This window comes from Daucus carota, chromosome 2 (assembly GCF_001625215.2).
Source record: "Daucus carota subsp. sativus chromosome 2, DH1 v3.0, whole genome shotgun sequence".
Classification (NCBI taxonomy): Eukaryota; Viridiplantae; Streptophyta; class Magnoliopsida; order Apiales; family Apiaceae; genus Daucus; species Daucus carota.
This window is the reverse complement of record NC_030382.2, coordinates 54,169,297-54,193,196: the sequence shown is the minus strand read 5'-3', so window position 1 is coordinate 54,193,196 and position 23,900 is coordinate 54,169,297. Positions and strand designations below refer to the sequence as shown.

Below are 23,900 nucleotides of genomic sequence, written 5' to 3'. Positions count from 1 at the left end.
GACTCCTAAATAAAGAAATTATACTTATGAATATAAATTTATGTATTATATATTACAAATTATGTAAGGGAAATATGAATATAAATTATATATTTTAATTATCATAGGATGTTAAGATAAATATAGGAGATTACTTAATTTATTCTACTTAATTTAAATATAAGAGATGTGTTTGTCTATTTTATTTGTTGATTTATTTTATATAGTATGTCAAGTATTTATTAATATATGATGTTGTGTTGTGTATTAGTAAGCAAATTCTAGTGATGAAAAATGATTATAAAATTATCAGTGATTATGATTATTTTAAAATATATATTTGATATATGATTTGACATCACAATGTGATATTTAGTATTAAAATAGAATCATTTATACAATATTAGTTCAATATTTTGTTTTGAGTCTTCCAAGTATCCTGCTATTTGGAACCTTAAATTACATTTGTTACATAATTTTTTATTTTCGATGAGGTGTGATAATGTGTCAACTATAACTTCATTCATCTATTGCTCAATACTTTCTTTATTTTATACTACTTTATTTTTGAATTTTAACAAGTTAAATTAATCAAATTTTAATTAAAATTTACAAATCTTTTATACGATATTAATTATCTAAAAGTTACATTTTAAAATAAAATATTTATATACTACTTTTAAATGTTATTTTCAAAGAGATTATGCTATAAATCTGATAGATGGAACTTGCCCTTGCAACACATTTGGCTGTGGTTTGATTGAGGAAGCTCAATGGTGCACAAAATGTTCTCAGTCAGTATGGCAGAATATGGCCCACACAAAAACGCTCGTTGTTATTTTATAAACCCAGCCCGTTCACATGGGGTCCACAACATTAATACTCTATACATTCAATCATATGCCACCAAAAACTCATTCCAATCTGTTCTCTAAGTTGTACGTATTGAGGAAACGAGTGGAAGGATGTATTACACATGACGCAATAGCCGCAGCTCAACTCTTTCTTCCCTAAGTGGGTCCCCCATGAGAATTATTTCCGGTTAGTTTTTCACCCGAAACCGCTAATTTGTGGGACCCACATTTCTGACTGTTCATCCCGATCCCGGATCCCCACTTTATCTGCTCTTCTTTTTAACTCCTCGCAGTCGCATTTGCACACTCTTCCCTTCCTTACCGCTGTTTTATTTAATATTTTTATATCTTTTATTTTATGAGAAAATCATGTATTTTTACTCGGATGCTAATAATCAACATTAATATCAGAGCATTTGTAATTTGTCAATTAAAATAATACAAAAATTTATGCAAAATCAATTTAAGATGCATCAGCTTGTGAATATCATTTTATATTTCATAACATAAATTTCCATTCTATATGTGTTTATGACTTCAACATATGTGATCAATATTTTAAATTTGACTAAAATTTTAGTTGAACACATGTTCCGATGAAATGGAGAATTTTTACCTAATTCTATAGTTTGTAGTTACTCGCACCAGCTATCACCGTACCGACCAGGCAACCACTGCCGCCGACCAATATATGTGCAGTCTCCTGTTTAAACAAAATCAGTATCCAGTCATTGTGCACTGTGCAGTATATTACACTACTTTCTGCAGTCGCAGAACAAATATAATAATGCAAATTCAACATTAAAACATCTGAAAAAGTACTAGAACAAGACATTTTTCTAATGGATAAATTCCATTAGAAGGATAGCAACTTAATCTGAAAAAAACAGTCAACAACAACTAAGCACTCGTCGTTGTTAAAAACACATCACAGTCTTATGGTCTACAAGAGCAAAACTACTCCTGTTCTACTGTCATAACTCCTACACAATTAAATCATTTCATAACCAACTGCTTTTAATCCAATCAGTCCTCCGATGGAGGTGGCAAGTTCAGATCAATATCCAGTCCTTTTCGGGTCGGGTTCCCAGCAATCACAGAAGAAGAGTCCGAGTCACTCTGGGCAGGAAGCAGGTTGGTCCGAAACTCCGGGCTCCTGTTAAGCATTGGGGGAAATCCCCACTGCATCGGCACATAAGGCAGGCGATGATACGGGTACATAGGAGATAACCCATAGCTTGACCCGTACCCGATCCAAGACCCGGCCCCACCAGTAACTGTAGCTAGGGTTGGGCGCACAGCCGCCGAAAACCTTTCCTGATCCGCCGACTTACCAGTACTCTTCGGAATCAAGATCTTACTCAGCTTGGTTTGGCCAACATTCCTCCTCTGGTAAAACGCATCAGGCAATGGGAAGTTTGTTCTGGTCTTGTTGCCACGGAGTTCCCTTGCCGCTTCATCATAAGCCATCGCCGCCTGTTCAGCCGTTTCGAAAGTCCCCAACCAAACATTAGCATTCTTTAGAGGATGTTTTATCTCGGCAACGTATTTTCCGCTCAGCCTCCTTCGCACACCTATGTAACGTACCTCCTCGCGGCTTCCGCCGGCTTCGACTGCTTTGGCTGACACCACGGCGCTGGCTCCGGCTTCGACTGCTTTGGATGACTCCGCCACCTTCTCTTTGGATGCCATTGTTTCTATGTATTCGGAAAAGAAGTGAGGGGGTGAAGAATGTGAGTCCTGGGGGCTGTATTAGTGTATATATAGCTGGAGGGGGGGTTAACCAAAGAAAACCGGACGAAATCTTACTAGGGTGGTGGGTATTCAAACTTCATAACCAAACTTTGTCATTAATATCTCACTCATTTTGACTCTGTTTTACATGATTTAAGGGTATATTCATGTAACTTTTCGCAAGCATTTCAAATATACAATTTGTTTTACAGTCTGAAATCAATAGAGAGTAGATCAAAAGTACACGAGTGTACCATAGAGAGTAAATTAAAAGTACGAGGGTACCACTAGTAGAAGTCAAAAATGCGATGGTACCATTGAGAAAAACCAATTCTAAGAGTGTACCATCAAGAATTTTCCTTTTTTTTTTTCAAAAGGGTCATATAATTTGGAATGAAGGGAGTACTTGGTAACAACAGTTATCAGCTGATAATTATTCATCAAAAAAATAAGGAAAGGTCATGTGATCAATTGATTGATTTTATTTTTCAGAAACAAAAATTTATTTCAAAAAATATATATGAAATTATATCTTTACATTGAAATAAGTCTTCATCTTATTACCATAATCAAAACAAGAGAAACTTATGAAATTTTATGCTTAATGTGTGCCCATGAGCATATTATAGAAAAACCGTATTTATATTCAAAAAAATTAGAATATATATTTTCATAAAAAATAAATCCTTAATTTGTGATTTTTTTATGCCCCAAACAGACTCCATATAAGTTGTGGGGGATAAAATTCCTAAAATGTGCTTTAAAACTCCTTTTCTTTTAAGATTGTACTACTTTATAATTGTACTTTTTCTAAGATTGTACTACTTTACAGTTTACAATTGTACTTTCTTTGTTCATTATTAGTTGTCCAGTTCTATCTTTGTGTAATCAAACTATTCGATGTTTAACTTGATATTTGTGATTTTTTATAATTGTAATACTCAAAAATTATTAAAAGCCATAATACATCAAATATTTATGTACTGGGGGAGAAGGTCTAAACACAAACATAATAATTTCTGAAAACCATATTCTTCATAGCAAGTCACACTCACGTGAGACTAGTAACCGTCCCTCTCAAAAATAGTATTCATGCTAGTCATCGTCCACATATGTGAACATCATTGTATTACGACATGCTCTTTACGTACTTCTTTTAAGATTGTACTACTTTACAGTTGTACTTTCTCTATTCATTAGTTGTCCAGTTCTATCTTCGTGCAATCACACTACTAATGCTTGATCGGATATTTGTGATTTTTGATAATTTTAATACACGAAAATTATTAAAATACATCAAATACTTATGCATTAGGGGAGAAGGTCCATACACAAACATAATAATAATATCCGAAACCCATATTCTTCGTAGCAAGTCACACTCATGTGAGACCAGTAACCGCCCCTCTCAAAAAGAGTATTCATGCGAGTTATCGACCACTTGTACATAATGTGAACCTCATTGTATTACGACATGCTCTTTATATATTATAAGAATTTCTGTCACACTCAGGGGGAAGATACACTCATATGTGATAAGACCATAACTACACATGTATTCTATCTAAGATGTAAATTTATCTAAATGTTAATATAATTAATGGAAAATATGAGAGATACAAACTCCAAAATAATTTTGCGATTACTTATTTTTTATTTTGTTCATAATTTATTCGACAATCATTACACATATTATTTTCGATATAATTTCATTTTCTACCTACTTTTTTATTCGAATCGTCTCTTACTTTCACATCACAAGTGTTGTGGGACCAAAAATCCTTTCGATATCATTTATAAGGACCCATCTAGCAAATGCACCGCTTTATCACCTAACCAAAAATACATCAAAGAACAAGGACAAGGGAAAAATTTGGAGTTACATTTAAAATTTTAGAATAGATTAAACATACTTCATGTTCAAAAACAATCGTTTTTTTCTTGCTCTCCCTTACCAGCGGGAAAGGAGTTGATATAATATTTTTTATATTTTCTTCTAATTATATGATAAATGTACTATAAAAGTTAATGAATTTAACAAATTAAAAAGGTCAAGGACAACTAGTTAGAAATAAAAATAATAATTTTATTAGCTAAATTTTGAAATAAACAAATGAATAACTACATCAATAACAAACTCTGAATACTTACCTCCAAAATTTTAGAAAGGTAATAAGAAAGGACAAGCTTAGTTTCAATGGCAATTATCAAGCTGAAAAACACTAATCTTGTTAATAAGAATAACATGAAAATAAGAGACAAATATCTTAACCCTATAGGAATATAAATATAGAAAACGAAGAAAAAAATCAATTGAAACAATATTATATTATATATTTTTTAAAAATATAGTACATGCTAGTAAATATATAACTAAACTCATATCGTGAATTTCCACAAACAAGCAACTAATACCAACTCATCTCAGCTATTCCTAACTTGTTCCTTAACTCATGTTGTCGCATAAGTATTAGAGATCTAGTTTGCCATACTCTTTCAGCTAGCACCACTACTAGAAAAACGGGTAAAATTGACCGCCATTTTCGGTCAATTTTAGATAAAATTGACCGGGTTCGGTCGAATTTAGTTAATTTTGACCGGAAACGGCGGTCAGTCTTAGCGTAGTGGATTTTAGTCATTTCCGGTCAAAAATAGTTAATTTTGACCGGATAAAACTGACCGGTTAATTTTGACCGGTTAAAATTGACCGACAATTTGGACCGTTTGCGGTCAATTTTGACTGTTATTTTCGCACTTCAAATTTTCACGAAAATTCAAAAATCCCGCCTATTTTTAAATTATTTTGACCAACTCAGTCAAATTTATTTTTTTGACCACTTATATCCAGTCATATTTATAAATTTGACCACTTATTTCAATTGGTCAATTTTATATTTTTGACTAGTTGGGGTGGTCAAATTTATAATTTTGACTGCTGTTGGGTGGTCAAATTTATAATTTTGACTGCTGTTGGGTGGTCAAATTTATAATTTTGACTGCTCTTGGGTGGTCAAATTTATAATTTTGACTGCTCTTGGGTGGTCAAATTTATAATTTTGACGGGATTCGTTCAAATATAATAAGTTTAATTCGACCGAAAACAGCCAAATTTATCATTAAAATTACCAAAAAAAAACGGCATGACCTTGCTGTATATACTACTATCCCACCTGTAATCCAATCACAACAATCCAATTCAATCCAATCCAATCCAATCACAACAACCAATTTAATGTAAACTTAAATTAGATAAACATTGTAAACAAACTTGACTATGCACCATTCATAACTACTGATACCATTCATAACTGATAGAATAAGTTTTACGCTGCAAAATTAATAACTACAGCAGTTAGAAATTGTATCACCAAGGTTAGGCTAACAACTTACAACATTATATGCATACATCCACATGGTTTCAAAAGTCTAAGTGAGTTTCAAAAAGTTAGCCTCAAAAGATGAGTTAGTCGCTCATAAACCTTGCATCAGTTACAAGGGAAATTGATCTGCATCTTCGTCTATGTCTTCATCAGCATGGTTTCCTGAGATGTCGCGATCCACTGGAGCTTTTTCAATACTAGTACCCTGCACGCAATTATTATTGATGATTAATTATGCATCACTTTAATATTCTTATTTGAAGCCTGAGAAAACTATTACTTAAACTAATTTCCAGTATAAGGACTATTTTTAAGTATGTTTTATTAAGGCTGGTGAAAATTATAGCACCAGATGGAGTGCAGACTTAATTTCGCAAATTATATGGTTGTCTGTACTCACTGTTACCAATTCTATCATTGAAAACTGTAGTCTTTTTAGTTAAAGACAACTGCCTAGTTAATTAGCTCGGTCAGAACTTTAAGCTTATATTTGTACAGCTTGGTGGTGGTTATATATTACAACAGTACAACAGAGAATGATATCAAAAATAGCAACTTAAATACAAGAAAACTAAGTAGAAAACACTGAAAACAGTGATATCAAAAATAGCAACTTAAATACAAGAAAACTAAGTAGAAAACTATGAACAACGACAAAATGCAAGAAATGCAGAAAATTAAGTAGAAATCTGGACCAGCTGTATTTCCCCCAATGAAACTAGTATCTAAATGCAAGAAATTTTTATGAGCTCCTATTGTAGTTTGAGCAAAATCCATGAATGTGACTTAACCGGAGGGACTATCTTGCTGATTTTGATCACTGTACATTACTTAACCAAACCAAGTGTCAAAACAAAATCAAACATATTCAGTATAAGCAGACCTTAAAGAGCAGAGGGACTATTGTCTACTGTGCAAGTATGGCCTAATCAAGATCAAATTCCAACCCTACAAATCAATCAGCATGCAAAGAATTGGTCCAGCCTATAATCCTTGGATACTAAACTAAAACAAAGTCAAACATAGTTCCACTTGACCCATCACCTACATCTATCAATATATCACATCTGTTGCACCAGCTATGACTCTTAAATCGGATCACTGACACTTATTTTTGCCAAGATTTCCCCAAAAGTACAAAGAAAAGCAATGAAGCACGTTTAATCAAAAGAAAGTATGAAGCAGGTATAGAAAAAGAAAGTATGATGTACAACATTACCTCTAAAATGACCTTATCGTTCATTTTGAGGGCATCCACAACAAAAGCCGTTGCCAAGCGCATATACAGACTCCACGATTCTTGCTGCATCAGATCATCACGATCTGGAAAGGCCTCATCAGCTAGGCGATGCATCTGCTCATTTAAAAAGCTACGTGGGACCTCGCGCATCTCTAAAGAACGAACCATTCGATGCACCTCTGCTGAAACCCTCACGACGAGATCCACTGAATCAGTAGACAGCTGTGATGGAGTAGAATTCTGTTTGGGCTGGGTGCTCGCAAACTTGGCTGCCTCATAGGCTCCGAGAACCTCTGTCACTGGATGTCGAGGGAAAAGGATAGCTTTTCCCTTTTTCGGAGGCCTCACTTGTATTATTAAGCTCAATGCCTTCCTTCGCTGATTCATTTTGAGAGTATTCGGTGATGGTGGAGGATCTGTCATCTCCTCATCCTCTGGTTCTGTGGGTTGTGAAGCCAATGCCTTTTCAATATCTTCCTGAAAATATGTAATATTTGAAAAAATAAAAATTAATCCAGTAAATAACTAAAAGAGCTGCATTTGTGATAGACAAATTAATCTACATATTTAAGATCAGATCCAATAACTTGGACATCTATTTAAATGTAAGATTTTATTTTATAATTAAAAGTGCATTTACTTATAACATAATTTATGCAGCGAAAAAGCAACTCAAGCTATATCAATTTAATAAGCATAATATTAATATACCTTTAATTTCTGAGTTTTTGGATCGTCAAGGCAGTACACCTGGGATATGAAGTCCAACTCAGAAATTTTCCCATTATTTTTTTCTTCGAGCTCCTGTATGCCAAAGTAGAATATATTTTAATATCCATGAACATGTGAATTGCATTCAATATTGAGCAAGAAAATTGCATTCAATAACAGAGGGGGTACTAAACATTGAAATCCACAATATTGAGCAAGACAATTCCATTCGGTTAGTTGACAGATTTATAGCAGATAAAGTATAAATCAGTTAAATAAAAGTAGTTTCTGAATCAGGGAAGAAAGAAAACTGTTTAACAAATAAAATCTAGTTATAATTCCTGCCAAAATAAATCACAGTAAACAAACTTCACTTGAATCTAATGTAGATATCTAGACATGACAGCATTTACAAATTAGGTATCACTAATTGTATAGGGTATGTTGTTCTAACAAAGTGAATCGTGTATGAAATAACATATTTATAGTTTTAAGATCTGAACAGGACAGCCTAACAAGTAATATATAGTTTTAAGATCTGAACAGGACAGCCTAACAAGTAATATTCTAGTAGACAAGGTACCAAGTCTGTAGCGCTCGGGCTTGAACACATTGCACATTGACAGATAAAATATTATTTAATATTATAATAATAATTTAATGCTATTGATTTTTTTTCTGAATGACACTTTTTGAACTCCTTTTATTTAATAATTAAATTTATACATCTTTCTAGTAATATTAAAAAATATTAAATATCTCGAAAGAAAATTTATTTTTTCTCAAATCTTAGTTGTAATTGATTCCACCAGCTCGGACTCCTGTATATATATAAAATTATTCGATTAAAAATCATTTATTAGAACGCCATATCATTTTGAAAAAAAATTAAGACAAAATTTTGGGATACATTGCCATTGGTTCCCATGTTATTACACCTAGGAAACCCATTCAATGTGATCTATTCACGTGAATGCAAGCCTAAGTACACATGTAAAATGAAGAAAATTCCTTAATTTCCTTAACCAAATCATTAAAAAAAACAAAAGCAGATTGACATTCACATGAACTGCAAGTCCGGAAACAAGCAAACTCACCATCTCATCTCTTTTAACTTGCACTAATCAATGCTAAGCTTGAAAGAAGCGAAAATTACAATGTCATTGTCTAGCAATGGATTAGTGTCATGGATGTTGAGATTAATACTTATTTTTGGATTATATCTCTGCATTTTAATTTGCCTATTCTTCTTTAGCTATGAACCAAAATCCCTGTCTACAGACACTAACTTATCTCCTTATGATCTTGATACCAACGTTAGCCACTTGGTTATTGGCATTGCAAGTTCTATGCCACCCTATCGGATTTCAGAGGACACTTTGAGGTACAATGAGTTCAACAAGCACAAAGTAAACTAGGATGTACCAAATTATTATTATATTTACAGGCCACCAACAAAAGTTTCCGGTAAACCTTGCTGATAACTCTGATCAGTTGCTTTTGCCTAATTTATAACTTGACAAGTACGCATAATTACTATCTACTAACATTATTGTAGTGCAAAAGTTGCAATAGTTTTACAATTCTGGAGATAATTAAAATCCAGGTTGCCTAAACAAAATGTTTATCTAGGAAGTTCTGACACTGTAATACATTCGCAAAACAGGATTCAGCAGAGCAGTGAACATCTTCAAAATAAGACAGAGAAAAACAAGATAATATTTTTCCAGGATAGCAATCAGTAAATATCAACTACGATAAGTTAAGCAAAATATACCTGACGTCTCTCGTCAAAAGACTTGGCCCCGCTGTGATGGATGTGTTCCACCTTCTTTCGGGCTTCTTTTCCATTTTTTGACTTAATAAGAAACTCTTCGCTCTCCCAATAATTACACAGTTTATCCCAGGTGCGTTTGTTGAAGTAATGAGGCTTGAAATCACGCCGAGTAGCTGATTTCAGTCCCCCTTTCCTTGCATTTTCAGCTGATAAATCAGCCCGACTCTTTTCCTCATAAGGGATACTCTTCCATTTCTTGCTCATGAACTCTTTAGCAGCTCTATCCCCCTCTCCTGGCTTCAGTCCCTTTTCATAGACATAATAGTCCTATAAAAAAACAGTAAAGATCACATATGCAGTTCATGTAATTAAATACAACTTCTAATTGTTTGAGACATAGAGAGTAAATACAACCTTGAATTCTTTGAGGCATGAGTCAAAGAAGCCTTCACGTTCCTTTCCTTTTTTTTCATGTGTATCTTCATTCCATTTCACTTTCATAATATAACTTAAAGTCTTTTTCTTCCTTTTATCTCTAATACTGTAATACATAACATTACAATCAGAATATATTAAACAAGTGTATAGTGTATGCGTGTTACATATATATGAGATGGAATATAACATACTTTGCGCCATTCAGGAAATGGACGGTCTGCTTTTCTGCCTCCGTGGCTGGTACCTTACCATAATCACCAACAGAGCAGCTACGCTTGGCTCTCCCATATGTATTTCGTACTACGATACGGCTCTCCTGTCCTTCACTACCATTATCCCCCGAATTCTCCTCATCATTATCAGATCCCTCATTACCAGCCCCACGATCCCTTCCTTCTGCACTATCATTTCCCCTCCCACCAGCCCCGCGACCCCCACTACTGGTTCCCCGTCCCCTGCACCCTTTACTGCCCCTGCCCTTGCCCCCTCCACCACCGCTGGTACCAGCTCCCATTGCCATAAGAACCCAGAATACAACTAACAAAAACTTGACCTGCCAACCTGCATATTTAATAAGTAAGCAGGTCAACACCATTTAAAATCTCCTTCTACAAATTGTAAAAATTACACAAACACAGAACATAAGTGACACTGGTTCTCTAGACTTTAATTGTATAAATTACAAGTTACAAACAAATATATAAATTACAAATAGTTTTAACTCATAAGTTAGTGCTAAACATTCAACAAAAATAAGCCATAAGTAGCTTATAAGTACATACATATACTTAAATCTACTTCCCCACAAGCTTAATTAAGTACTGAAAACACTTGATATGTCTGCAATATCATCACCCACGAGCTCCTAAAAACCAGTACCCCGGATTAAAACCAAAACAAAACAAAAACAAAAATTAAAGAAGCAGAGCTACAATAAGCTAAAGATTAAGCTAACAAGACCCTAAAATGAAAAGGGGGCAATCGAATTGATTGTTCAATTCAAACCCAGTCGAAATGAGAACATAAACCCTAGTCAAACTCGCAAATGAAAACAAACTCGCAAACAAAAACAAACTGAAATCGCAAAATAAACTGAAATGAAAGGACTAAACTCAAAAACAAAAACAAACTCACAAACAAGAACAAACTCCAAACGAGACTGAAACTCGCAGGTTGAACACCAAGAAAAATCGATGTTCAGGACTAAACATACATATATATACATGTATATATAAGCAATCGAGGTTATTACCTGAGATATAGCCATGGATTGGAAGAGTTTTATGACAGTGAATAAACCCTAGTCTCAAGAGCGGCGCTGTGAAGAGGCAAATGTGAGAAACAAGAGAAAAAGGGCAACGTCGGTTGTTTTTATATGTTTGGTAAATTTGACCGTTTTCGGTCAGATAGGTAAATTGACCGGGATCGGTCAAATATAAGCGAACATATGGATTCTCGGCAGTAGCTACTGGAGTAAAACAGAGCAACCAAATAAAACAGAGTAACAAAACAGAGCAATTAAATCAATTTGATTTTAAATATTCAAAAGAAATATTAAGGGCATATTTATAAATTTGGATAATTTAGTACAAATTATCACAATAAGTATTAATACAAATTTGATTCAACCAACACTAAATTAAACTAAATCATCATTATCACTTTGGTCATCATCATTCATATCTTCATTTCGATCTTCATTGTCACTTGTAATTTGTTCTTCTTCATAGTCATCCAAATGATTGCTTTCAAACATTGTCAAATCAATAAAAAAATTCGTGGGATCACGAATAATCACTCTTTCCACATTTGATGATGACGAATTTGATACCTCATTTTGGAAAGCATCTTCATTTGCTCTATTTGTTTCTTTAGATGTCACGCTTTCATTTACTTCTCGACTCTTTGTTGTTAGAATTGTGTACCACGATGACTTCGGATTTGATATACTTGGCGCATAATATACTTGATGAGCTTGACTAGCCAACACAAACACATCTTCAACATTTAACTTTGATTTGATATCCACCGTAGTAATCCGATTTCTATCAACTTTGACGTGCCTTGTGTGATCAAACCAATGACATTTGAATACTACAACTTCATGACCATTATGATAATTAAGCTTTAGAACTTCTTCCAATCGTCCATAATTATTTTCATAACTTTCTTTGTAAGAAGTTCCTACAATGAAAATTTTATGAGATATATATATATATACGCACACAAATATCAAACTATGTGAATATTACAATTGTATTAAATATCTTACCAATCACAACGATGCCGGAGTTAGATGAAGTGAGGTCATGAGGATTTACACAAGCAAATTTGTAACCATTGCACTTGCATGTTTTATAGGATTCAACTTTAAATATAGGACCTCTTATTAATTCCATAAATTTCTCCTTTAGCTCTTCATCATGTTGTACCTAAAATATTATAGAAAATCAAAAAATGTACCCTTCTTTGAAATTTAAGGATGAGTATGACAATTATGTATAGATTAAAAAATGTACCCTTCTTTCAAACCAATCCGTAAATTGTTCCTTTTGAATTTCATCCATTTGAGCATCATTGTAATGCGGGTAATGCTTCTTTACCAACCGTTGGAATCCACTGCACATTCAAATAAATTCGTAAGTTAAATAATTATTTGGATTAAATATGTCTATTAAGATGGTAAAGAAGAAGATCTCACCGCAAATATTTTCCAACCTCGGGTGAATTGATAAGAACATAATATTTTATAAGTTTATGTTCATCATCACTCAAGTATCTATCTCTAATACGTAAACCAAGTAGTGTCGGATAGGTGTAAACTTCTAACAAATTGGGATCATGAGATTGTCGGGGTGCCTCATTTCGCCGAAGTTGATTATGCACTGTTGCCACTTTAGAGTCGAAATATAACGAACAAAAGTGGACACACTCTTCCTCAATATATCGTTCTGCAATCGAACCCTCTACTCGAGCTTTGTTTTTTACTTTCAATTTCAAGTTGTGCAAGTATCTTTCAACAAAATACATCCATCTCCCATTACATGGGCCACCCAACTTGGCCTCGGTAGCTAAATGTAGCGGCAAATGCTCCATTGGATCGAAAAGACTAGGAGTATAGATCACTTCAAGCTTGGACATTATTCTCACTATGTCTTTCTCCATTTTTTCTAAGTCGCTGTATTTCAAATTAGCTGAGCACAAATCTTGAAAGAAATTGGACAACTCAATAAGAACGTCGGCTACATGTCTCGGTAGCAAGTCACGACAAACGATAGGCAACAGCTTTTGCATAAAAATATGACAATCATGTGATTTCATACCATGAATAGAGTTCTTTTCAAAATTCACACACCTGGCTATATTTGAGACGTACCCGTCAGGAGGTTGAAGTTTAGAAATCCACCTGAACAACAAATGGAGCTGATCCCTAGAAAGCACGTATGGCGCGCTTGGTATTGTGCCATCCTCTTTTATCCACAACTCACGATGTATACCCAATTCCATGCAATCACGTCTTGCCTTCAAGTTGTCTTTCGACTTCTTTTTGTCATTAATCAATGTGCAAAATATGTTGTCAAAAACATTTTTCTCAGTATGCATGACATCAATGCAATGACGAAGTCTAAGTGTCTCCCAATACGGGAGCTCAAAAAATGGTGAAAAGTGAGTCCAATTATGTGTCACACCATAATCCCTGGGTTTTCTCCAGGTTGTCTTTCCCGGAGGGGGAAACTGTATCTGCTCGCACATTGTCTTTGCTATTATTCCAGAATGTCGATATGTGACTGATAGTGCCTTAGTTCTACCGAACTTTGTACTCCTTCTAAGTGGATCATCTTGGTCCAAGAAATATCGAGCAGTGCCATAAAAGCTAGGTTTACCACCATGTTTTAGTTGAGTGGCTTTAACTTCTCCCATACAAACTGGACAAGACAACTTGCCTTTAGTTGACCATCCACTAAGCATGGCAAGTGCGGGAAAGTCACTGATTGTCCACATTAGTGTTGCCTTCATCATGAAATTGGTACGTGAGAATCTATCATATGTTTCCACCCCGGTGTGCCACAATAGTTTCAATTCATCAATTAGTGGTCGAAGATAAACATGAAGGTCTTTTGTAGGATCACTCGGTCCAGGAATGAGAAGAGGCATGAACATGTACGGAGCCTTCGTGCACATAGATGGAGGAAGGTTGTACACCACAACCACCACAGGCCACACTGTGTATTCCCTTGCATGTGCATCACGAAATGGGTCAAATCCATCAGTGGAAAGGCCAAGTCTAACATTTCGAATCTCCTTTGAAAAGTGCGGGAATCTACTATCAAAATGCTTCCACTCATCACCATCAGCGGGGTGAGATAACTGGCCTTCAACTACAACTCTGTTGTGGTGCCACCTCATACACTCAGCTGTCTTTTCAGCCATAAACAAGCGTTGCAACCTTTGGGTAAGAGGAAAGTAGCGCAAGATCTTTCGTGCGATCTTCTTCTTCTTTGGATCCTTTTGCTCCTTGTATCGGCTTGTATAACATATATCACAATGTGTCTTGTTGATGTCTTCCTTGTAAAATAACATGCAATCATTTTCACAAGCATCAATTTTTTCATATCCCATATGCAAACCCGATATCATCTTTCGCACCTCATAATAGCTCCCGGGAAGTTTGTGACCATCAGGTAACACCGATCCAATAAGGCAAAGTAACTCATCGAAGCCATTATTACTACAATGATGCTTGTTCTTGAAATGTAGTAGCTTGTTTACAAATGACAATCTTGTGTAATCCTTGTTATTTGGATAGATTGGTTCAGAGGCATCATTCACCATATTGTAAAATTCTTTGGCATCGGCATTTGGTTCCTCCTCAAAATTCTCAAAATATCTATTTGCATCTGCAAAATCTCTTAGCATGTTATGAGCATCATACATGTCAGCATCATCATTACAACCGGAACTCATTCCAACTTCAACTCGGGGCATATCCTTCTCCCCATGTAACTCCCATTTGGTATACCATTGCATAATCCCATGAAGATACAAATCAACTTTCACACCACTAGGATCTTTGAAATACCTATTTTTACACTTTTGACATGGACATCTCATAAGGCCTTCATCTTCATCTTTAAGATTATCACAAGCAAATTTAAGAAAACTATCCACACCATTCTTGTATTCTTCCGTTATATATTTGAACTCATTGTATCGACTACGACCAACCCAACTACGATCGGATGTCATCTACAAAATATACACACAATTCAAATATAAATGGAAATAAAATAAAATCACAAAATTCTAATTAACTCATACCCTAAAATGTATACTAATACACACACCTATACTAATTTCATCATACATGAGTAACATAAAACATTCATACCAAGTTCAAAAACAACACTCTACACTAATTTAACAAATTTAGGAAACACAATTTAACTTATATAGCTATCATAATTTGGTATTGAATTTACATTATTTAAAGGAAAAAAACTAGTAAAATTTAAATACTAGAATGTGATACTTACTTGATGATCTCAAAGATTTGATGAGAAGAATATGATATATATGATGGCATAAAAAAAGAGAAATGGTGGAAAAGGGAGAATAGAAAAGAGAAAGGGAAAGAAACAAAAAAAAGGGAAAGCGGCGTGAAAGGAAGAGAGCAGTAGGTTTTCAATCTGGGAAGGTTAAAATTGACCGCTTTCGGTCAAAATATTAAAAATGACCGCAGACGGTCATTTTTATATATATGACCGACAACGGTCAAACGTTAACAACGACTGGAACCGGTCAATTTAATAATTTTGACCAATTTCTGTCAAAACTACATTTCGGTTTTTTTTAAAACTTTGTGCGGGGAAAATCCCGCCTAACAAATAATTTCGACCGAACTAAAAGTGACTGACGGCGGTCAATTTTATTATTTGGACCGCATCCGGTCAAAAATAGTTTTCACATATTTTTGAAACTTTGTGCGGGAAAATTCCCGCCTAGGCAATAATTTCGACCGCAGGCAAATTTGACCGCGAGCGGTCAATTTTAATGACGTCATCGAATTAAAGTTTGGCGGGAACTTTCCCTCCATTTTTTTCGGGGCCCGCCATTTAAAATTGACCGACTAAATTTGACCGAAATCTTATTTTGACCGCAAACGGTCAAAATTATGAAGCAGTCAAAATTAATCGGTCAATTTTAGCCTTGACTTGGTGGCATGCGAGTTTGACCTTATATTTGACCGCGTTCGGTCAAAAATAAGGCGGTCAAAAATAACCGGTCAAAAATAACCGGTTTTTCTTGTAGTGCACACTACTAAACAAAATACATAAAACTGTTACTTAAATAATAAATTTAAAATTATATTTCAACAATCACCTTTTTAAACTTAAACTTGTCTAGTAATCTTTCCACTCGATTAATGACCTCACCTTACTATCCATATAACAAAATCATTTGGCCATCTGACAACTTTTTTATCAGCTCATTTGAATTTTAACTGAGCCCGTTTAGTCTTTTATTTGTCCATTTCACACGTTGCTTCTTTGTCCATGTGACACTTCTTATTTACCTTGGTTGGTATTTTTTTACACCTTTGTTATCAACAACATTATGTTGCTTTCATGTTTGCACTCAACATTTATTTTATACATATACGAAGACGTTTTCACAAATGCTTCTACCCAAAGAACAAGCTTCCAAAAATTATGCGAAATCTTGATTCTAATAGTTCAATGGGACACAACTATGACACAGCCCATTTGTTGTGGATCATCATCTCTCTGTGCAGCCTCTCTGCTGCAACCACCTTCTATGATGATAAAAAATTCATTTTTCTTGTCTGTTACTATTGCTGAGGCTTCTTTGAAGACCCATCCTCGGGCCTTCTTATTTGGAGGATTTTTTTAAGAAATCAAAATCATATACCATAAAGATCAGTAGCTCTCGTATAATATATAGAATTAAAAACACAGGTGTTTTAAGAGAAAAATCAGCTGAAATTATATTGTATTATTTCTTGATAAAAACACAGCACTCCCTACTGAATACTCCCTCTGTCCCTCTCATTTATTTATAGTTACTATATAGGGATGTCCCTCTCATTTCTTTACGTTACCATAAATAGTAAGTTTTTTCCATCATTACATCCACTATCTTCCCTCACTATCTCATATTTAACAATAAAAACTACTATTACACCCACTAATTTCCTCCACTATCTCAAATCTATGATTAAATATTGATGGGTCCCACCATTTTACCCACTTTTCATCAAACTTTACTCATTTTTCATACATTGTCTTGGTCTCCGTGCCCCCCTCCAATGTAAACAATTGAGGGGGACGGAGGGAGTATATAATTGGTCATGTAGTGATGTCCTCAAACCGCAACTAATGCCTATATTATCCTCCTGACTTATTCCATTTACTCCTGTTACCACTTGAGAAATAAAGACCTAGCTAGTCTAGCTAACAATTATACAAACTAAATACAGTTGACTAAACCAAAAATTATAAACAGTAACTTAAATAATAAGTTTAAGAATATATTTGTACATATGCCAATTCCCGTAATTTGGTCTACAAATGAAATCAAACACAAGAAATTAATTTTCAAATTTCATCTTACATGTATATAATATATTTATGTGATAAACTTTTTTAGATATCTAATATTACGATCTTCGGTATATATATGAATAGTTGTCGAAGTTATGAAATTTTATTTTTGATTCCAAATACATGTTCTTGAAAAATATTAAGGAAACTGATTACTATTCATCTGGTTTATGAGATCCTAATATTATTACTCATAGAATAAGAGTAATGATATTTATCCTAAATTTTTATCTTGAATTTTTTTTCAAATAGCATGACAGATACATAAATATTTTTACAAACAAACTTATACCTGGCAGTGCAAATGTACTTCTGACTTGAGAGATCCAATAGGAGTACCATTTGCAGTGGTACAGAAGACCAAGTTTTACATTTCAGATACATATCAAAATTCGGCAAATATATAAATAATGTTACTAATTTAATCATTCACTTGATCATTCTCCTGACGTTCAAGACTATTATTAAAACATTAATCCTTCTTCATCTACATTTTTATGAAGTATTTTTCTGCATTCCCTTCTTCTTTTCATAATAGTTTTATAACATAATTTCTTGAAATTAGTCAAACTTTTGTACAAGAGGCGTGTTCAGAATCAAAAGAACGTTTGCTTAGCCCATTGCCCATTCATGTGTCTAGTCTTGCAACTGGGCAGGACATACGACTCTCTCGGCCCAATTAGAAAGTTTTTAACACCGCCTTAAAACGGATGCAACCAGTACTAACTTTCGGCCCAAAAAGGTCAATATACTTGGGCCTAACGCTAATCTGACGCGGCTAGTCATTTTGTGGTCTGTTCATTTTAAGCTAAATCTGGCCCACACCTACAGAAATGGCAGGGTAGGGAAATATATCGTTATTCTCATCAAAAATTATTAAGCATTACCCATTTGCCTTCAATTAAAACGCTCTACATATAGTATTATTATTACATGTTTTAAATACTTTTTACTATTAATTTTACCAATTCAGCAGAAAAATTGTGGCAAAAAAGATTCTACTTCACAATTATCCCTCGTTTGTAGTGAAGTCAACAATTTAAAATCTCGTATAACACTAAATGGGCGTACACAACTGTAATCGCACCATCGCTTCATAAACTTTAAGGAACTATAAATTAAAAAATGTAACTTATATTTTACTTTACTATTTCATGTCCCTGTCTTACAAGAACCAATGGTAACAGAAAAAAAGCAGACGACAAGATATTTTAACTCAACTAGACAACTTGTAATGAAAATATCCGCCGCCGCCTTTTGCCGTTTATAAACAAATTCACTTAGGCTTATCTCTCGTAAAATGGCGCCAATATACTATAAGTACGCGTCGCTGTCTTAAATTCAGGGACTTCGTCAAATCTACGAATAAATTCCTAGTCAACTATCTTGCTTCTCTCTCACACATTAACTCTCTCTCACACATTAACTCCCAATTTACACACACAATTGTCAACTTTCTACCTAACTAAATAAACCATGTAGTTAGCCAGATGATGAGTTGATTATTTGATATACAATATTTTATTTAGATTTTTTTGATGGCGTTTAATGCGAATAGGTTGGATCCTCAGAGAGCAGCGGAGAGTGCGGTGGTGGCCATAGGATCAGGGTATGATCTGACGACTGATTTGCGTTTGAGTGCGTGTAAAGTGGGGCCGTCTGGTAAAGGATTGATCGAGGTTGATCGGACACGGTCCAAGGAATTGGTCTGTCCTGGAGGGATTGTTGTTTCTGATGTTGCGGCTTCGATTAAGTGTGACAAGGGTGATCGGACTAGGTTTCATTCCGATGTTGTTTCTTTTAGTCAGGTCAGCTCAACTTTTCTGCGCTCGATCTCTTTCTTTTTCTGTATTGTATCTTAAAAGCTTCGTATATGTGTGTATATGGAATAATCTGAATTTTAAGATGTTGTCAAGTTATTGTTAAGGTAAGAGTTCTTGCCAAACCGAATTTAGAAAGTATGTTGTCAATTAGGAGTGGATTTAAGATGTATCTGGAGTGTAGCCGGTCAATTCCTTTGAGTTTCATTCTTGCGGGCATACTCCATCGACGGATGTCTTAGCTACAGAAATGTAGGGATTGACACGTGACTCCCCTTGCATTCATAGCTTATAGCTAGGACTATGAAAATGTGAGAATTAGGATTTTTGTGAAATGCTTAAAATTTTAGGAAGTTTTGAGAATATTTGAGAAGGTGAAGAAATTCAAAAGAAAAAAAACAAGTTTCTCTTTTAGGAATGCTGTGGATTCACATATATTTCTCACAAGGTTTTTGTTAAGTTTATGCATTTGAATCATCTCATGTAGCTTAAGTTTGTTCCATGTCAATTTCTTGAATTTTGCAGAATGGCAGAGTAACTCGAAGACACATTAGATTCACAATTCACAAACATCTTTACTACATTGGCCTTTGGTTATTTAGTTTACAAAGCAAAATTTACTATGTATGAATAAAAAATGATATTTTTGATTACTGAACTTTTAATTATATACAGATGTCGGAGCAATTAAATCAGGATGTATCCTTATCCGGTAAAGTACCATCTGGTCTATTCAACGCAATGTTTGATTACAAGGGGTGTTGGCAAAAGGACGCAGCAACCACTAAAGCTCTTGCATTTGATGGTTGGTTTATCACTCTATACTCGATTGAATTGGCAAGGTCTCACATTACACTTTTAGCCGATGTTAAGAAGGAAGTGCCTTCTTCGTGGGATCCTGCTGCACTTGCAGAGTAAGAAGTTTTACTTAAATTATCTCAACTTTTCTATTTGAGCACTTCTATTAGATTTCTACATCAGATGCGTGTATATAGTGCTTAGAATTATATGTATACAGAACCTCAGTACATATTTGGTAAGCATTCATGTTACCTTTATACTTTTGGTAGCTTATTACATACATCTCTTAACTATGAGGTGAGTACTTTGAGGCTATTAACCTCTTCTAATGATTTCCAGCCAGAATTGACGAGTTTGTAAATCCGTCTATGGTCTAATAAAAAATGATGAAGTATCTTTCACTTATTTTGTTATCAGATAATGTTGCATAGAGTATGTTCTGAGCACATATAGTTGACTGCTGCAAAATCTAGCACACAAAAACACATAGAATGGCATGCAAATCTTCGACACTAATATGAAGTACTAATGTCCCTCTGCCTACTTTGGCGGGGGATGTTCCAATTGGTTACCTATTTATGAAGAGTTTTGATGATTGCAATATTTAATTACACCACTTTTCAGGTTTATTGAAAAATACGGTACTCATATCATAGTGGGGGTGAAGATGGGAGGTAAAGATGTAATTCACCTCAAGCAGTTACAAAGCTCAAACCTTGAGCCAACGGATATGCAAGTTTTGTTAAAGAAATTAGCAGATGAACGATTTTCCGAATCTGAAAATGAGATTCTGACACAGGCACCAGAAGGAAAAAAGAAGGTATCTTAAAATTTACTATCGCAGTACCCTTTTTTTCCCAGTGAACTCATCATAATACTCCTAAAAACCCTTCAGTTGCAAACCCAACTTCTAATATGAATTCTCAGACAAGACCATGCTTTACAGGCATTTCTCGGTTTTTTTTGTACTAGATTTTAGAATATAAGATCCTGCTAAAATCCTTACCCTAACACCTCGAGTTGGACTCCCTATTCCCATCATTTATTTTGGACACGAAAGGCAAAATTATGCCCCGAAGATGGGCGCCCATGATCCACTCTCGACCCAGAAATGGGCTTTTGAGTGAAGGGGAGTGTTAGAGAGTTAGAATATAATGATCCTGCTAAAATCTTTTCCCTAACACCTCGTGGTTTTAGTCACTCAAAAAAAGTTGCTCTTAAGAGTTCCCAGAAAATTTGAGTTTTACCCCATAGACAGAAGGATCAACAGAGAATTTAATTTAAGCAGACAATTTTTTTGTATACCGCAAGAATAATGTAGCCATTAATTTTAGTTTTCTTGAAGTCTATTAGTACTATAAATACAATCTTATTCTTACACTAACTGTTGTATATATGTTTGTTACAGGAAACACAATCAGTGGTCTGGGATCTCAATCCACCATTTGCACACTCATTTAGACCACCTGTTGTTTCACACTCTAAAAATAATGTAAGCTTCTTAAAATTTAGTAAGTGATTTTTCAAGACGCATCATGTCAGAGATGTTATGCAATATCACATATATATTGCTGCAGGACATGTTGAGCATCCGTATTAGGAGGGGAGGTTTGGATAATGGTCAAAGTCATAAAGAGTGGCTTTCAACTATATCACAGTTTCCAAACGTCATATCAATGTCTTTTGTGCCTCTTGTTTCCCTTCTTAGTGGTGTTCGAGGTAGTGGATTTTTAAGCCATGCAATCAATCTCTACCTTCGATGTGAGTATGCTTATCTCACTTTATATTCTTTAATCAGTCAGGTTTTCTGCAGGTAAAACCTGTGTTTGGTTTTTGATTCTTGAACATTGCACAATATTTACTATATTATGACAAGTTTAAAACCGGCTGCCCTATGTCCCTAATTAAGTATTTAAATTCGAGGAGACTATCCAAGTAATTTGATGAACTAACAAAATTGTGTTGATCATTCTATATACATGCACATGTGATATGTATTATATGCATCTCGGTAGTGTCCTCATATATGAAGTTCCCATTGTCTACCTTGACGACATGACCCTGTGATTGTACCTAATGGCATATATCAAATGCAGATAAGCCGCCTATGGAGGATCTACAACAGTTTCTAGAATTTCAAGTACCTCGACAGTGGGCTCCAGCATATAGTGATCTTCCACTCGCTCCTAGACATAGAAAATTCGGATTTCCATCACTGAAGTTCACTTTTATGGGTCCTAAACTTTACGTCAATACAACAAAGGTAATTTTTCGGTGCTGCAGCATATATGTCATATCTAATATAGTGATGCTTGTCGTAGTTCTTTGTCATAGCATAATAACTAATATCAATATTTGGAATGGCAATCATACTTCAGATCATATTAATCTATATACTAGACATCGCACATTTTTCAACAAGAGCATGAAATCTAATTGTAGATGATTTTGACTGCTGGCATTACTCTTGCCCTTTTATTTGCTTTTGATTATTTCCTCCCTACCAATCTATATATCAACAAATAAATTGCAGGTTGACTCTGAAAATCGGCCTGTGACTGGAATCCGCTTATACTTGGAAGGTAAGAAGAGCGATCACCTCGCTATCCATCTACAACACCTATCAACTCTTCCAGAAACCTTAAAACTTTCAGATGATCTGAGTTATAATCCAGCTAATGATCCAATACAAAAAGACTACATAGAGGCTGTCAAATGGGGTGTATTCTCACATATATGCACTCAACCAGTTCAATATAATGGTGCACGCATTGATGACTCTGCTTCTATAGTTACCAAGGCCTGGCTCGAGGTCAAGGGCATGGGTATGAAAAAGGTCCTCTTCCTGCGGCTTGGATTTTCAATGGTGGAATCTGCAGAGATTCGAAGATCTGAGTGGGATGGACCTACAACTTCCACAAGAAAATCAGGGGTAATCTCGATGTTGATGACTTCACCATTTAGTACCGGACTGAATGAGCCAGAGTTGCCACCAAAGGTAGATATTAATTCAGCAATTTATGCCAGAGGACCACCATTGCCAAAAAAAGCACCAAAAATGTCGAATTTTGTTGATACAAAAGAAATGGTGAGAGGCCCTGAGGATCCCCCTGGTTATTGGGTGGTCACTGGTGCTAAGCTGTGCGTAGACGGAGGCAGGATCGGAATGAAAGTCAAGTACTCCCTCCTCACAATAATGTCAGATGAGACCTTGTCTATATAAAACAGTTTGTTCAGGACACGAACGTCTTCAATTGTATGATTTTGTATATGCTGCTATGTAAATCATCAGGTCAGCTCAATTTTTTTATTTCATTTGTTTACGTACATCAGTCAGCTTAAATCTGTTTTGATGACTGAAATATCAAAGGAAGAAGATCCTGTGAGCATAAATTCTTTTGTTCTTTAAATATAATTCCAAATTCTCGACTAGCTGCTACTTTGCAATCTACATTTCACTGTACTCTATGGTAACCTTTCATCCTACATTCTTATTGTAATATTTACTCTGCATTCTACATACTTAGCATACTTTTGTTCTTGA

General features: G+C 34.8%; 4 protein-coding genes across 4 annotated transcripts; 1 reads left to right on the top strand and 3 right to left on the bottom strand.

The window, feature by feature from the left end:
* Positions 1–1,722: 1,722 nt before the first annotated feature.
* On the bottom strand, positions 1,723–2,605 carry LOC108207785 (ethylene-responsive transcription factor 4). The gene has a single exon (XM_017378215.2). It carries the CDS (start codon positions 2,523–2,525, stop codon positions 1,860–1,862), a length of 666 nt encoding a protein of 221 aa, XP_017233704.1. The 5' UTR covers positions 2,526–2,605; the 3' UTR covers positions 1,723–1,859.
* Positions 2,606–5,786: 3,181 nt separating this feature from the next.
* Positions 5,787–11,441, bottom strand: LOC108208272 (uncharacterized). The gene is made up of 7 exons (XM_064088258.1): positions 11,366–11,441; positions 10,305–10,674; positions 10,090–10,216; positions 9,676–10,002; positions 7,899–7,991; positions 7,167–7,664; positions 5,787–6,152 (listed from the first exon to the last, which is right to left on the bottom strand). The coding sequence occupies exons 2-7, from the start codon at positions 10,631–10,633 to the stop codon at positions 6,057–6,059; spliced, it is 1,470 nt and encodes a 489-aa protein (XP_063944328.1). The 5' UTR covers positions 10,634–10,674; positions 11,366–11,441; the 3' UTR covers positions 5,787–6,056.
* A 311-nt stretch (positions 11,442–11,752) lies between these two features.
* Positions 11,753–15,360, bottom strand: LOC108207784 (uncharacterized). The gene is made up of 4 exons (XM_017378213.2): positions 12,815–15,360; positions 12,633–12,732; positions 12,386–12,545; positions 11,753–12,297 (listed from the first exon to the last, which is right to left on the bottom strand). The coding sequence occupies exons 1-4, from the start codon at positions 15,358–15,360 to the stop codon at positions 11,753–11,755; spliced, it is 3,351 nt and encodes a 1,116-aa protein (XP_017233702.2).
* A 3,667-nt stretch (positions 15,361–19,027) lies between these two features.
* On the top strand, positions 19,028–23,788 carry LOC108205623 (MACPF domain-containing protein NSL1). Its single transcript, XM_017375603.2, has 7 exons — positions 19,028–19,543; positions 20,231–20,469; positions 20,981–21,176; positions 21,765–21,848; positions 21,934–22,117; positions 22,453–22,619; positions 22,890–23,788. Exons 1-7 carry the CDS (start codon positions 19,274–19,276, stop codon positions 23,577–23,579), a joined length of 1,830 nt encoding a protein of 609 aa, XP_017231092.1. The 5' UTR covers positions 19,028–19,273; the 3' UTR covers positions 23,580–23,788.
* The last annotated feature ends 112 nt before the right edge of the window (positions 23,789–23,900 follow it).

Excerpts from the sequence above, each read along its gene's own strand:
- LOC108207784 (XM_017378213.2), bottom strand. The coding sequence starts at position 15,360 with ATGACATCCGATCGTAGTTGGGTTGGTCGTAGTCGATACAATGAGTTC. Across the intron at positions 12,733-12,814 it reads GAGGTTGGAAAATATTTGCG|TGGATTCCAACGGTTGGTAA; the intron begins GTGAGATCTTCT and ends TTGAATGTGCAG. Across the intron at positions 12,298-12,385 it reads CTCCGGCATCGTTGTGATTG|GAACTTCTTACAAAGAAAGT; the intron begins GTAAGATATTTA and ends TTTTCATTGTAG.
- LOC108205623 (XM_017375603.2), top strand. The coding sequence starts at position 19,274 with ATGGCGTTTAATGCGAATAGGTTGGATCCTCAGAGAGCAGCGGAGAGT. Across the intron at positions 20,470-20,980 it reads GATCCTGCTGCACTTGCAGA|GTTTATTGAAAAATACGGTA; the intron begins GTAAGAAGTTTT and ends ACCACTTTTCAG. Across the intron at positions 21,177-21,764 it reads CACCAGAAGGAAAAAAGAAG|GAAACACAATCAGTGGTCTG; the intron begins GTATCTTAAAAT and ends TGTTTGTTACAG.
- LOC108207785 (XM_017378215.2), bottom strand. The coding sequence starts at position 2,525 with ATGGCATCCAAAGAGAAGGTGGCGGAGTCATCCAAAGCAGTCGAAGCC.
- LOC108208272 (XM_064088258.1), bottom strand. The coding sequence starts at position 10,633 with ATGGCAATGGGAGCTGGTACCAGCGGTGGTGGAGGGGGCAAGGGCAGG. Across the intron at positions 7,665-7,898 it reads CAAAAACTCAGAAATTAAAG|GAAGATATTGAAAAGGCATT; the intron begins GTATATTAATAT and ends ACATATTTTCAG. Across the intron at positions 6,153-7,166 it reads ACGATAAGGTCATTTTAGAG|GGTACTAGTATTGAAAAAGC; the intron begins GTAATGTTGTAC and ends AATTGCGTGCAG.